Here is a 15283-nt window from a genome sequence, read left to right as displayed (position 1 = left end):
AAAAAAAAAAAAAACAAGATTTGTTAATTCTTTTTGTCACATACTGAAACACGTTCTAATTATTGCTCAGGAAGGGAGGAACAGATTATTTCTAATGATTGTCTATTTGTGGTGAAGCTATCAAGCCCTGTTCAGAGCTGTAAGGTTCTTTACTCAATTGATGGACCTAGGATGGTAGAAAGCACACAGGCTTAGAACTTGAGACCTGAGAATGAGGTTTCCATGGCCTCACTGGCCACTGGCTTGGATGGGGATCAAGTCACACTGATGTTGGCTCTCAAAGCACAGTGCCTGCACAGACTTGGGGCCTGCAGCTTTGCTTCCCCATTCTTGCCCCCTCTGACCTATGAACTTCTTCAGAAGGTGCTGGATCTTATTTTTTTGTGTTTTTCATCCAAAGAAATAGATCCTGCATCTTCTAAGGAAGATGGGTACTCACCTCGATGTCAAATAATTGTACTTTTAAGTGTTGAGAACTGAGTTCCTGTTGTCCTTGTTGTCTGCTTTTCTCTCATTCTTCACACCTTGTCAACTCTGATTTAAAAATAATTGTGAAAGTCGGCTCTATCTGTTTTGTAACTGCTACTGACTGTTGTTTCTGCTGCTGTCTTCTGCTTGTGCAAACAGAGTAGGCTGCTCACCTCAAGTCTCACCTCTTTGTCACCTGCCTGGCATGCAGATGATGTCACATTCTTCTTTTATTACAGTTACAACAAATTTAAAAGCCTCACACTAAAAGTCCCTTGAATCTGGTTCTTGACTTCTTCTCCCTGTAGTTTTCTGTTGTTCTCACTCCTGTTTACGGTATAGGACAGTTACAGTGACCTTGGGCCAGCATCATGTCTTAGTGGTACAGATGCTTGGTGTAAAGTGGGATAACCTAGTTTTGGTCTTCTGAACTCATATGGTGGAGAGCTGGCCTTTGCATGTTGTCCTCTGATGCTCAGGCATGTGCTACGGTCCATGTACCCACAGGAAAGTCAGAGGCATCGCCGTCACTTACGCTAGCCTTCCTGCCATTCTGTGGGCATGCTCTGCACTTTCTGCCTTTGGACTTTTGTACTTGCCATTTTCAGAGACATGAAGTTGATTTTTGAAACAATTGCATGGCTTATGCCTGCTTTTTCTTTAGAATGCTACTTCAGAAAGCCTTTAGTAACTATCAAGAACAATGCCCTTCTTCCCTTCTGAGTTTGTTACATTTCTTTCTTTTTTCTTTAACAATACTTTTTCCATTATTGTCACCTGTCTCTCCCCTAACCAGCCTTTGAGGGTGGGCCCTTCATGGCTTCTGCTTATGGTCCTATCTCAGTTCCTACAGCAATACCTGAGAAATAGTAAGACTAAGTTAGGTGTTCATTGAATGACTGAATGAATAAATGAATGAATGAATGAAAGAATGAATGCTGTATCCTGTATCCCCAGAACACTACTTAGTAAGATAGTCATTTAGTGAGCACTGTCGTATGCTATGTGCCGGGTGCTGTGTTGGCAGCCATAGGTTTAACATTACCTATTATCCTGCCTTGCCTTTGGGTCCTCTTCATAATTATTGTAAGGCACTATTTCCAGATGTGCATGGGCTGTAGAGGACACTGGAGGGCAACAAGTTATTGTTTGGGGCCCTTGTGGCAAAGTGTGTGCTTGAGAGACCATATTTCTGCTGGGGTGTAGTATTTTCCAGTCAGTCTGGGCGGTGTTTCTGTGGGTGTGAGTGTTGCCCCTCGCTTACTGGCTACTTACTGTGTTGATCACTCTTGAGATCCGAGGCTCAAGGACTTAATCCTGACTGCCATGGATTTGATTCCTACCACTGCCCTTTCTGTTATCAGTTTACATCATGTTAATTGTTTTTCTTGCTCCTCAGTGTGTGTTACGTATGGATTATTTTATTATTTTTCTTCCTGGCAAAGAGGCAGCAAATGCTGCTTGTGGTAAGGGTTGTGAAAGAGTTGTCAATGTCAGCACACTGAAAAAAGGACGTGGATGGAAAGCAGGGCTCAGTTCTGATGGGCTTTACCCTGTAAGGCACAGCTTGTGGTGGGCAGGCCCCACATATGCTCTGTAGTTCCTTCCCTGTTTCCCCCCTGCTTTTTCCTTTCTGCCTCGCAGCTCTCAACTGTCAGCCTGTATTGTGCTTTCTTGGATTTTGCTTATGACCGATGACTCTGTAACAGTTCTAACATCTCTTTTTTTTTTTTTTTTAAATTGTAAAACAGTTCCCCCAGACCTTCTGGGAACAAAGTCAGGACTTTGGTTTCAGAGACTTTGGGATAAACTTTGTAACAGATTTCCATTTCCATTCAGGGAATCTTGGTGGGTCACAAACATTATGGACAGTGTTTGCAAGCTATTGAAGCCCTAGGAAATGCTGCCTATATTATAATGTTCCATTGATACAGATCTAGTATTAAAAAATGATAAGGCACGAGTTGAAAATTTAGAACTATGTTGTCAGCTCCGAAGCAGAAGCATGGTCACCGCCAGCTTTTGGATTCCTTCCTTCCACGGCGCAGTTTTGTGAGCTGGTGTGCAGCGCGAGCTGTCCCAGGGTACCTGTCACCCCTTTTTGATGTGAGTGACAGTCAAGGTCCAATTTTTTTAGTCTTTCACTTTTTGTTTTTCTTTCTCTTTCTCTTTTTCTTTTTCCTTATCTTTGTAGCCCTGGCTGTCCTGGAACTCACTCTGTAGACCAGGCTAACCTGGAACTCAGAGATCTGCCTACTTCTGCCTCCCAAGTTCTGGGATTAAAGGTGTACGCCACTGCCGCCAGGCTGCTCATTCTTTGGTGATAAGGAAGTGTCTTTGCTCTTGTTGACTGAACACCTGGCTGCTCGTAGCCTGAGAGTTTCTGTGAGTAGGGTTAGTATCATCTCTGTGTTATAGGGGCAATGCTTCTGTCTACGTCCTTCAGTGGATTTTTGCTAGGCCATCTGTTTATAAAATCCTTTTCCATCATTATCAATTAATATTTATTGGGAAGCTACTGAGTGCATAATAATATTGTACAAACAAAGAGCACTCAGCTACAGATAGCTTTATTCATCCATTCAGTCCTGTTTTATTTTTATTAGAAAGTAGTAAAAACCCCAAGTCCCCAAACCCAAAGGCATAAAATAACATTCCCGGGGACTCTGAACAATGGAAGATGTTGTTTACGGGCTTTTCTGTTCACAGACAGACAGATGAACCTTGAGAAATTCTAATTTAAATTTCCACAGTTATCTATGACCTTCTGTTTGTCAACAGTTGTAGCTCAGTGGTCCCGCTTAGGAGTCACATTGCTCTGGTTCGCTATTAAAAGCCCCGGTCTCTCTTTTTTTTGAGAGGAAACTACTTAGATGAAAACAGAGCTTCTGCTAAGAGCATTTTGCCTTTGATTTTGAAGGAAATCCTGGAAAGTACACTTGTTGGGCTCACATTTAACTTTACTTGCAAGTTTTTTATTAAGTAAAAGATTGCATAAAAATACAGTCTGTTCCAGTAAAAGCAGTGGTCTTTCAGGGAATAATGCTTATTACCACTGTTGTTTTTGAATTAAAGACTTTAAAAGACTTGCATAGCATTTCACCCCACCAACTTCTTAAGCAGTAACGACGCATTTGTTTTGCAGATCTGCAAATTTATAAACAGTTGAAGGCCGAAATCCTGACACTGGTCAGGAGGGCGTTTAGTCTTGACTTATTTTCCTAGTCATGGCAGTGGAGTTTTGCTGACTCATCCCAGATCTCTGGCCTAGTCCATCTTCCCCGTGGCCTTTGGCTAAGGTGTTAGGTAGGGGTAAAGATTATGGTTGTGAGGCACAGCAAAGGAAATTGGCACTTATGGTGATTGAACCCATGACCTTCTTTGGCCTTGTTGGATCCAGGTGCCTCAAACAGTAACAGACTCCAATAACATTGGAGTTGAGAAGTTTCCCGAAGTTTGCTTTGGGAAAGTAGGTCAGAATAAGTTCTGATGTATCCTACCACAATATTCCTTGTGAAGAATCTTGGATTCCCAGTATACCAGGCACCAGATCATACAAGAAAAGGAGATAGAAGATGGCATGGAGAGGCCCATTCCCAAAGCAAATTGTTGGGCTTTATGTTTGAGAACTTTAGACAGCTTTAAGGCTCCTTGCTAAAGATTAGAATTACCATTAGATATAATGCTTTACTTCTGATAACTTGAACTTAAACCACATGTAATGGAGTCTACCATGACTATTACAAGCCAGCTCCTTGTGACTACTCAAGTGCCTGCCTCTCACGAGGGAAACCTATAGGTTCAACTGTCAACAGGTTTTCCCCATCTTTTGAGACTAAGTCTCACTAGATAGCTCAGTCTGGCTTTGAACTCACAGAGATCCACCTGCCTCTGCCTCCCAAGTGCTGGGCTTGAAGGAATGCACCACTGTGACCAGCAACTGTCAGGCCTTTGAACTTGTGTCAACTTGTGTCCTTTACACTGACTGGTAGCTCACAGATGAGCAGGTGTCACAGTGGCATGTGTATTGGATCTCTTTGGGATTTTCATCATGCAGTCTCACTAACTTCCCAAACAGGGATTTTGTTTGTTTTAGTTGTAGCTTTTAATATAGGGTTTTCTTTCCTTGGTCATGGCTATAAAATAAACTGCTTTTTAACAGTTTTAAAAATCCATTTAGCTAATTTTGAGTCAAAAACTTGTTTGTTTAGAGATTTTGAATATGAGTGTATTGTTTTTCTGACTTGATAGAAACCATTTTTTGGGCATTAGTTTTTGTTGGCACAGATAATCTCCAACTGGATGGACTTAAAGGCTAAGATTTTCCATGACTTGAGCTGGTTCTCATGGGGAGCAAGCTCTCTCTTGATTTAGGAAAAAACAGCATTTGGAAATTCGTGGAACTTGGTGAACTAGAAATCTCCAGTAATGTAAGCAAATAGCGTTCATTGTGAGCAGTGGCGTCCTTGTGGTCCAGACACCGCTCTTCCAGGATGCAGTACTCCATTGGTTGATGCTTTGGACAGAGGGTTTCAGAGCCAGCCACCAGACTGCTTTCTTAAGAGAAAATTCAGTTTCTATCATAATGTTTCATAAGTCCTGTCTCCTTAATAAAATTTCTCTTCAACAGGGAGTAAACAAATGTCTTCAAAGATATTGTTGACATTTATAATATATATAAATACCAACTTCTCACTTCAATTTCTATGTCATGGGATCTGATTTGTATTATAATCTCATTGCAATCTGGAAATCTTAAGATATGTGTTCTCTGACTTTTACTTCATATTTACGTGGAGAATTTAAACTTAAAACTAGAGGAAAGCATCTATGTTCTGTTTCTTAGCGATATATCTTTATTGTTACTGAAAAGAAGGTTTGACCTGACAGTTTGTGCCTTCAAGCATAATGACTCATGTTTCACATGAGTCCAGACTTCGTTTTTCTTCCTGTTTTAGTTTTGTGGGTTTCCAAGTGACTCATTTCTATGCTCTTCCCTGGGACCAGAGGTATGTATTGTAGCACTGCTGAGGATGAATCAGGACACGTGATGTTCATGTCTTTTCTCTGGGAATATCCGTGGCCCTGCCCATGAGAAAGTTAGCATGTGATCTTTCACTAAAGATTCTAGTGCCATTATTATAACCAAGTTTGCTGGTCCGTTTGCAGCAAACACAAGGAGCCTGTAATTTCTATTTGTTCCACATATTTGAATGTGTCATCTATTAGAGACGCTTGGTAAACATGTTTATTGTGAAAGATGTGGGAGTTTCCACACACATTTTCCTTTTCCCTTGTCCTCTACTCACTAAAGGAAAGGTTGTGTTCTTGGTAATCCATAACAGTAAGTGTTTAGATTCATCTGCTTCTAAAGAACTGTAATAGTATTCAGTGTGTTTGCCCTTTTAATGGAAATAGCCACACTCAAGGAAAAAAGAAAAATTGTTGTTTTTAAAGATTTAAATGTGCCTCAGGGGCCCTCTATTAAGACTGTGGTATGCCTGTGATCTTAAAACTGTAAAAGACAATGCAGATTCTGGAGCAGGGCACACCGTGGCTTTATGGCTAAGTGGCTCTAAGAAAACTAAGCTTAAAAGGGCAAAACAACACAGTTGTAGACATTCATCGGCATGTGATGCTTTCTTTTCTTTTATAGCTGTTTTTACTATGTCAGTTTTAATGTAATCCTGAGTTGCCTAGTCTAGTCAGAGAGAGACAGAATCCAGTGCAGGGTTGGCCCCTTCAGAGAGGAAGTAGATGTGTTAACCCTTACAGTGAATGCTTAACGAAATAGCTCAGCATTTTTTTCTTTTTTTTATTAGATATTTTCTTTATTTACATGTCATATGATTTCTCCTTTCCCAGTTTCCCCTCAAAACAAAAACAAAAACAAAAACCAAAAAACCAAAAAAACAACATGAACAAACCCCTGTTGCCGACCCCTGCTTGCCACTCCACCCTCTCCTACTTATTGGCCCTGGTATTCCCCTACACCAGGGCACAGAACCTTCACAGGGCCAAGGGCCTCTCCTCCCATTGATGATCGACTTTGCAAACCTCTACTATACACATGCTGCCAGAACAATCAGTCCCACCATGTATAGTCCTTGGTTGGTGAATGAGTCCCTGGGAGCTCTGAGGTACTAGTTAGTTCATATTGTTGTTTGTCCTAAGGAGCTGCAAACCCTTCAGCTCCTTTGGTCCTTTCTCTAACTCCTTCATTGGGGACCCTGTACTCAGTTCAATGGATGGCTGTGAGCCTCTACATCTGTATTAGTCAGGTACTGTCAGAGCCTCTCAGGAGACAGCTATATCAGGCTGAATTGTCCTTCCTTTAGTCTCTGTTCCATAGTTAGTCTCTGCAACTCCTTCCATGGGTATTTTGTTCCTCCTTTTAAGAAGGAATGAAATGTCCACATTTTGGTCTTCTTTCTTCTTGAGTTTCTTGTGGTTTGTGGGTTGTTCTTCATGTATTCTGAACTTCTGATAGCTCAGCATTTTGATTTGTCCATTTGTAAAATGTTTCCCTTTCAGTGTTAATCTGTTTTCAGAAGTTGAAGGCTGTTTCAATCCAGACTGAATGGTATAGACTTTTGTGACTTTTATGCCGAACTACCTAATGTAGAAGAATTGCTTTAATATTCCAGGTTAGAATATTGCCCCTGGGCTGATGTGTCTGCTGCCTTGTGCTGCTATAAAAGCAGAGATGATGTCTGAGTGGGATGGCATTTCTTGATATAACACAAGTGGAGCCCTTTGCTCTGATGACTCCTCAGTGCCTCGTATGTGCACTTCTTACTGAAACAATAGAATTAAAGGATCCCATTGACTAAAATTTCTAAGACTTACACATCCTTATACCACAAGAGATATTAAAAAGGAAAGTATTAAATAAAGTTTTAGGCAGTAAATAGACTACAGCAGAAAACTGTCTTATTTTTGAAATGTGTTATTGTAAAGAAGTGATCAGGTGCTGAAACTTGAAGTGGCTAAGAAGAGAGGAGTATAAGATTGCTTTATGTGTTTGCATGTTTAAGAGAAGTAGAGGTGTTGTTAAAAATTCTATTTGCATGGGTATTTGAATTTCAAAAATAGTTTTAGTTTCATAACTTGATTTAAGTTTATTTAGTTTTATCTAATACCAACAAGAATAATAAGTACTTACATTAATTGCAAGACATGAAAAGTAGAGTAAATATTTTTTTTTACCATATTACCTGTTAAATGATTTTCTTTATAAGATGGAGGCATCGATGTGTTTAGAAGTGGTTATGAGTTTAGATGCTCAGAATATATCACTGGGATGGAAACAGATGTCTCTAAATAAATCAGGTAGGATTTAGAAGGTTGCCTAGTGTCACAGCCACAGAGAGACGAACACATACCCGACAAGATATATTGGAAGAGACAAGGTGATTGGAATACTAGGGACTCAGAAAACAGCATGTTTGATGGAGATTTGCTGAGTGTATTCTATCCACTTATATAATTGGACATAATTCTGGTTATTCATTAATAATTTTGATATGAGTATGCCTTTTGGGGTTTGTATAAAGACATTCAGGATTTCATTACCTACTGAGCACAACCTGTGAGTAAACTTACTAGGTATCTGGGTGCTGTTAGACTGTATGTTCTGATGCGGAGATTTTGGGTTTGGCAAAAAGTCCTAAGTTACTGCTATAGTGATCTATGGATTTGGACTTGAGCTAAAATTCCTTGAAGTTTTGTATTTGTGTAGCTTCACAACATCCCCAAGTACAACTGCAGTGATGCTTTTCACTCATTTAAACACATTGTTTGATATTTTCTTCTCAGAGGGAAAGAACGAGGTGAAAGTGGGTATGACTGGAGACTATCTTACAGAGGGGACTAAATTATTCTATCAAAACGAGATGAACATCACCTTACCTTACTCTAGCCTCCGAGGCTAATCTTACCATGAGTCATGTTGGCCCTACAATGTAATGCAGTGGAAGGTACTTTTACTGTAGTGTCCATTCCTTTCCCCACCAAATTCATACTTGATCACTACACTGTAGAAATGCTGATACCTTAAATGACAAGAGAAACCCAGAAATTAACTGGTTATATGAGACTATGGAAAAGAAGGCAGCTGAATGCAGCATAGTGTAGATCAGTTGTTGGAACAAAAAGTACATTTAGTGGGAATAGAATCTTTAGCCTAATACAACATGATTATTTGTTTTGGTAAATGTAGCACAATATGTTACATGTTCGTTTAAGAAAAAACTTTTTGAAGAATGTACAAAAACTCTTGGGCTATATTTGCAATTCTTCTGTAAAGTTAACAGTATTTTAAAGGAAAATATTTTAAACCAACTAAGGATCTGGCATGCTAATGGATGTCTTCAGTCATAGCACTCTGGAGGCAGAGGCTGAAAGATATCTGAGTTCAAGGCCAGTCTGGTTGTCATTGACATGGAGAATTCCAGGACAGCTAAGGCTCCATAGTGAGACCCCATTTCAAACATAAAGCAAAACAAAATTAAAACGAATTAATGAGTTATTTTCTTTACCTAAGTAAAATAAAAATGATTTCTTACAACTGGAGAAGGTTTATCACCTCTTTGACCTAAACACAAAAGTAAATACTTAGTTTGCATCATCACTATAGTGTTCAAACTTTCTCAAGATGGATAGATAACTGGATGCAAGTGAAGATATAGTGATTAAGAAAGGTGAGAGGGAGGGCTGGAGATAGAGTTCAGTTATGAAGACCAGTGTTGGGTTCCCAGCACTTATGTCACATGGCTCACACTCACCTGTAACCCCAGCTCTATTGTAGGCGTCTCTGCATACACTCTACCTAGCAGAGTGTTTATCCATGTGAGGCAAGAAAGAAGTCCGGTTCAGCATGACTCAGAGGTTGATGTTGGTTCAAACTTTGAGAGTCCGACCCTGAGTGGTTTATTTTAGGCACATTTAAGAACAGCAGAATTTGGAATAAAAGATTTCCTGGTGATAACTCAATCCTATATGCACAACAAATCATAAAATGTGATTACATTGAAATTCTTATAAAGTACATACAAGTGGCATTGTCCATAAAGATAGGTTCTATAGATTAACTAAGGAAACAGCTCAAGGTTAACAGTGTATATGATAAAGTCTAGGGGATGTATAGACTGTCCATGATAAACCAGCTTAAGATAAGGGTCTTGGGGAACTAGCTTGGCCTGGCCACACAAATAGTGCGGAGGTCACCTGACTATTAAATACATACATTCCCAGCCTTTTGGTCAGAAAAGAGGTTATACATCTCTCTCTTTGAGGAGATAGTTTTTTGTGTTTGACAATCCTGATTTTCTTATCTGTGAGCACAATGCCCACATGGCTCCTATAATGTCCTCTTCTGGTCTCTGTTAGTACCTGTACATACCTATACATAGATACAAACAAATATACACAATTAAAAATAAAATAAATCCCAGGTGGGGGAAATGTAGAAGGCTCCTGGTGTGTAAAGGATCTAGCTGAGGAACTGCAAGTGATGCCAGGGATTATAAAGGAATATTTTTGCAGCCAATAGCATCCTTTGATTTCTAATATGTGCCAAGTACTGTCTTCAAAATACAGTGTGACTGACAGGCAAGGTCTCTGTCTTCTAAGACTTCAGTCTAATAAAGTGAAAGCTTTTCTGTTACTCTTTGGAAATATAGCCCATTGATAAATTAGAATTGCCTTGAAATAAATAAGATCTTGAATGATTATTTTAAATGTCTTTACATCTAAATAAGTATACACACACACACATATGTATTTTTACTGTGTTTGATTAAATACTAAAGTAAGCAAACACTTGGAAAATGTTAACATATCTTTCTTGTTTTTCTAGTCTTAAATGTTACAGTTTTTCAAATTTAATTTTTGGAAATCATGGGAAAGAGAAGAAATGGATAAATTCCAGATGGTAAACTGGAAAATTTCTTCACTGGGAATTTTGGGAGTTTATATTTTTACGTAAATTACACTGGGAGTTGAAGCATGAGGTTAGCTCAAGTTCATGCAGCTTAGCAGCTGGATGATTCTTGTTTCCATCTGTAAGCAGAGGCCACTAGGGCCCAGGTTCACTTAATCTGCACTATACACTACTCTTTAGGGTTACAGTAACTTTTTAGTTTGACTTTTAATTCAGTGGTGGAAGGGAATGGTTCCTGTGTCTGGGACAGTCTTGTCTGTTTGGTGTTGTTTGTTCCCTTTGTTCTTTTCATGTTGTAGCTTCCGACAACCTTACCTGGACTGAACCAACCTTCATCGCAGGCTCATGTGGAGTAGTTTCTACTCAGGAGTTTGAATCCAGAAGTGGAGGTTGTTCCTAGTTGAATGAAAGTTGTCAATTCCCAAAGAAGTCTTTTCCTAACCATCCCTTCTGCAAATATCCAATCAGGTTTTTAATCCAGTAAAGAAGTATTAGCAAAATAAATAAATGAATAATCTAAATTGGAATGAAGGTGTTGTAGAATAAGATGGCTCAAAATTTTGTGGGAGTAATGTTGAAAAAGGATATGGGAGGAGTTAGGAAGAGATGAAATCAAAGTTGGGGATATAATCAAGATAAATGTGTATAGATATGCAATTATTGTTTTGCTTCTAAATAAAAGTTATTTTAAAGGTTGCAGCAACTTTATAATGCTTTTCTTCACATTTTTATGTTTGTTTCTTTGTCTCTGTCATACATAGACACACACACATGCACATACAGAGAGAGAGAGAGACAGATTATTAGGGAAGAGACCAAGGAATCATGTGTACTTTATGCCTGTGTACACTTGACACACAAGATGTAGATTTAAGATGTATTTGGATATGTAGGTTAATGAAATGGATTATGACAGTATATTTACATCAAAGTTAATTTTTACCATATTTACTTATCTCCTGTTGCTTCATTAGAAAGGGCTTTAGGTAGTTTGCATTTTTTCAGTTTGTATGTCTCTTACCTTGCTAAAGATAACTGCTAAATGGTCAAATTCTTTTCTTTGTTTGCATAGAATGCCATTTAGATATTATGAAAATCTGCTTTAAGTTCTTTCCTTTTGTTTAGTTTTCTTTTTGAGATAGAAACAAACCCTGCTAACATTTTTTGTGGTTAGCTTTTGAAAGAATTTTTTTTAAGCTTCTTTTATAATTAAAGAGTGGCAACCAGATAAGAATTTGTGTATTTCTTCAGGTGGAGCAGAATTTTGATGGTCTGGCATGTTTTGTGCAAATATCATCCACATAATGGTGGCACAGTGGGCATGCTTTTAATGTAATGGATGATGTGCATTTAGAACCTAAAAAAACTGGTGACTAGTTTATGGTATTATGTCCAAACTCAGCAGGACATATAACCCCTTGTGGTGGTTTCAATAATAATAGTTCCCATAGGTTCATATGTTTGAATAATTAGTCACCAGAGAGGAGAGCTGTTCGAAAGGATTAGAAGGACTAGGTTGTGTGGTCTTGTTGGAGGAAGTGTGTCACTTGAGGTAGGCTTGGCCCAGTCTCTGTCTCTGTCTCTCTGTCAGCATGTATATCAGGATGCATGTCTTAGCCTCATCTCCAGCACCATGTGAACCACCATGTTCCTTGCCATTATAATGGACTAAACCTTTGAAACTATAAGCAAGCCCCAGTTAAACACTTCCTTTCGTAAGTGTCACCTTGGTTGCTGTGTCCCTTCACAGCAACAGGACACTAAGACAACCTTCAGTATGATTACTTTGTTGTGCAGTAACCTTTGTTTCCAAAACAAGTGTTAGTACATTAGCTTCTCTGTGTAGTAAGATTTCCAAAGATAAAGAAAAAGATGAAACTAGGGGAAATGATGTGAAAGATGAGGACGTTGTTTGTATTTGATCCTCACTGAAGTGTTGCTAGGAATTCTGTGAATGAGCATGCTTGAATTTATTTGTAGATTTCGTGCAACTCAATATTTTCCTGGGCCCTTCCTTAGTACAACCTAGTAGTAGTTTTGAGCTTTGTGCATATCCTAGAATAATACACTGTTCTCATTTGCTTTCACTGTAGGCACTGAATAAAGAAGAAGCTAAAGCAGATGAGAATGAGGACATAATAAAAAAAAAGCTGCGACAAACTGAAGCCGAGAAGAGCCAAGTAAGACCTTGAAAGTTGTCCTTTGATCTGAATGGTGGTTGGGGGTCCTCAATACTTGTTGAGCACTGTGAAAGTGTCCCTGAGATCATTTACTGGAATACAGTGTCACCTTCATGCCATGAATGGAGGTGGCTTATGTTTCTACCTTCACTCTGGATAGCACATTCAGGTTGTTTATTTCTACATCATCTTGAATTTTTCTCCTTTCTGGGAAGTGAATATTTCTATTTCTATGTTGGAGAACATTGAAAAACTTAACTTTTGCAGATCAGTTAGGAAAGATCTATTGTGTGATAGCGAGACATTTTGTATGTATTAATTTTCTTTATAATGGATAGGTGTAGTTAGCAGCCCAGGTTTGAAAATACTCTCTGGCTCAGTCATTGTTCTATTGCTGTGAAGGGACACAATGACCAAGGCAACTCTTATTAAAAAAAAGCATTTTATTAGGGACTTCTTTATAGTTTTAGATGTTTAGTCCATTATCATCCTGGCAGAGAGCATGGCAGCATGCATGTAGGTGCTGTAGCTTTAGCTGTAGTTGTAGCTGAGAGTTCTACAGCCTGATCTGTAGGTGGAGAGAGTGACTTTAGCATGGCTTTTGAATTCTCAAACTCTACCCCCAGTGACATACTTCTTTTAAAAAGGCTAAGCCTATTCCACCAGGACCACACCTCCTAATCCTTCTAATCCTTTTCCATTCCCTGGTGACTATGCATTTAAATCTATGAATTTAAGGAAGCCATTCTTATTCAAACCACCACACCCTGCATTCTCATTAGATGCTAAGGACCTTTGATAGATATCATATTTATGTGATAGATACACTGAACACACCACCTTAGCTCCAAAAGACAATTCAGAGGCCAAGTAACCTCTTAGTTTTAAGGCTAAACCCATGATTAGGAATGTTGGAGGAAAGTTTCTGCTGTTAGCTTCATATCCCCTTTCTATGCTCACCTCCTGAAAGCTCTCAGCATTCTCTGTAGACCTTATTCTTGCTTCCACATTATCTGTGTGAGGCAGGGTATGTTAGTCCATTGGGTTTGCCCCTTGAGTGTGGCAACTGTTGATGTTAAAGTAAGTTTATGGCCAGTAGTAGCTTGTTTGACTTCAAAGCTGTTTCCACTGAAAGGTGATTTTTTTTTCCTTCTTTATTTTATCATAGATTCAAAAGAACCATAATAATATTTTTGATAGTTCTGGAAGTACCATATATACTTTGTTTTTATACATCTATTTTACTAGCTACATGTATAATTTTAAAGAACTATTATGTAAGTGGATAAAAAGTATTATGGTGACTGGAGAGGTGGGTCAGTAAAGTGTTTGCCACATAAACACAAGGGCCCAAACTCATATCTGTAGAATCTAAATAAAAGCATAGCATGACAGTGTATTCCAATAATCCCAGTGTTGGAGCTTGTCTTAGTCAGGGTTTCTATTCCTGCACAACATCATGACCAAGAAGCAAGTTGGGGAGGAAAGGGTTTATTTGGCTTACTTCCACATGGCTGTTCATCACCAAAGGAAGTCAGGACTGGAACTCAAGCAGGTCAGGAAGCAGGAGCTGATGCAGAGGCCATGGAGAGATGTTTCTTACTGGCTTGCTTCTCCTGGCTTGCTTAGCCTGCTCTCTTATAGAACCCAAGACCTCCAGCCAAGGGATGGCACCACCCACAAGGGGCAATTGAGAAAATGCCCCACAGTTGGATCTCATGGAGGCACTTCCCCAACTGAAACTCCCTTCTCTGTGATAACTCCAGCCTGTGTCAAGTTGACACACAAAACCAGCCAGTACAGAGCTGTAGAGGCAGGAGGATCTTTCAGGGGGCTTGGCCAACCTTTCTAGCTGAATGGAGAGTTCTAGGTTCAGTGGAGACTTTGTCTCAAAAAACAAGGTAGTAAGTGATTGAGGTAGATATATGATGTTGACTTTAGATATTAACATGCATGTTTACAAGGCTGCAAACACATGTACCCACACATATGTATACACACACACATACACACACACACACACACACACACACACACACAGAGAAAGAGAGAACATAGTCCATTGAGAAATAAATACGATGTTTCAAAACAACATGTATAGAGAGGTCTTTTGTACCTTTTTCCTAATTTCTATGTAATTGCCATTGAATATCAAACCAGGACACTGGCAGTAGTATAAGCCACAGTGGTTCTATAGACCTTACTGGCTTTGTGTGCATGTGATATATTTAGCTATCTTGGTCTTCTGTAAATGCCAACTGCCTGTGTCCTGAGGCTCCTCCAGATCATTGCCATGCACACCCACTGTTCATTTAGTTGTTAAAAGGTAGTTTATTTTAGCGAGATGATTATTTAAAATAATTTATATAGCTTGACCCGGAGTCTCCGGTGAGAGCCGCCGTCTTCTCTCCAGTGAGTTCCTAAGCCGGGAGCAGCCAGATGGGAGGCACAGACCCCACAAGTCGCAGGGGAGCCGCAGGGCAGCAGGGACAGGATCCTCTCAGCTTCCAAGGGACAGAGGTGGAACAGCGACCTTAGCTGCCCCCTTCCCTGCAAGTGGAGGGCCTGCCTCCAGGGACTGTCTTGACCCGGAGTCTCCAGTGAGAGCCACCATCTTCTCTCCCGTGAGTTTCTAAGACCAGAGCAGCCAGCTGGGAGGCACAGACCCCACGAATCTCAGGGGTCTTGCAGG

At 39.6% G+C, this 15283-nt stretch overlaps 1 protein-coding gene across 4 annotated transcripts in view; it reads left to right on the top strand.

The window, feature by feature from the left end:
* The window catches only part of Cep128 (centrosomal protein 128), a 389783-nt gene that overhangs the window by 74750 nt on the left and 299750 nt on the right, over positions 1-15283 (top strand). For all 4 annotated transcript variants that reach the window (XR_004114433.1, XR_004114432.1, XM_031356808.1 and 1 more), the window contains exon 11: positions 12505-12591. Coding sequence is in view for 2 of the 4 variants with exons in the window: in XM_031356808.1 (XP_031212668.1) it covers positions 12505-12591 (87 nt within the window). In the remaining 2 variants the exon portion in view is untranslated. The remainder of the gene's footprint in view (positions 1-12504; positions 12592-15283) is intronic.

The sequence above is a fragment of the Mastomys coucha genome, unplaced genomic scaffold, assembly GCF_008632895.1.
Source record: "Mastomys coucha isolate ucsf_1 unplaced genomic scaffold, UCSF_Mcou_1 pScaffold6, whole genome shotgun sequence".
Classification (NCBI taxonomy): Eukaryota; Metazoa; Chordata; class Mammalia; order Rodentia; family Muridae; genus Mastomys; species Mastomys coucha.
The sequence above is the reverse complement of the archived record's forward strand: the minus strand, read 5'-3'. Positions and strand labels throughout refer to the sequence as shown.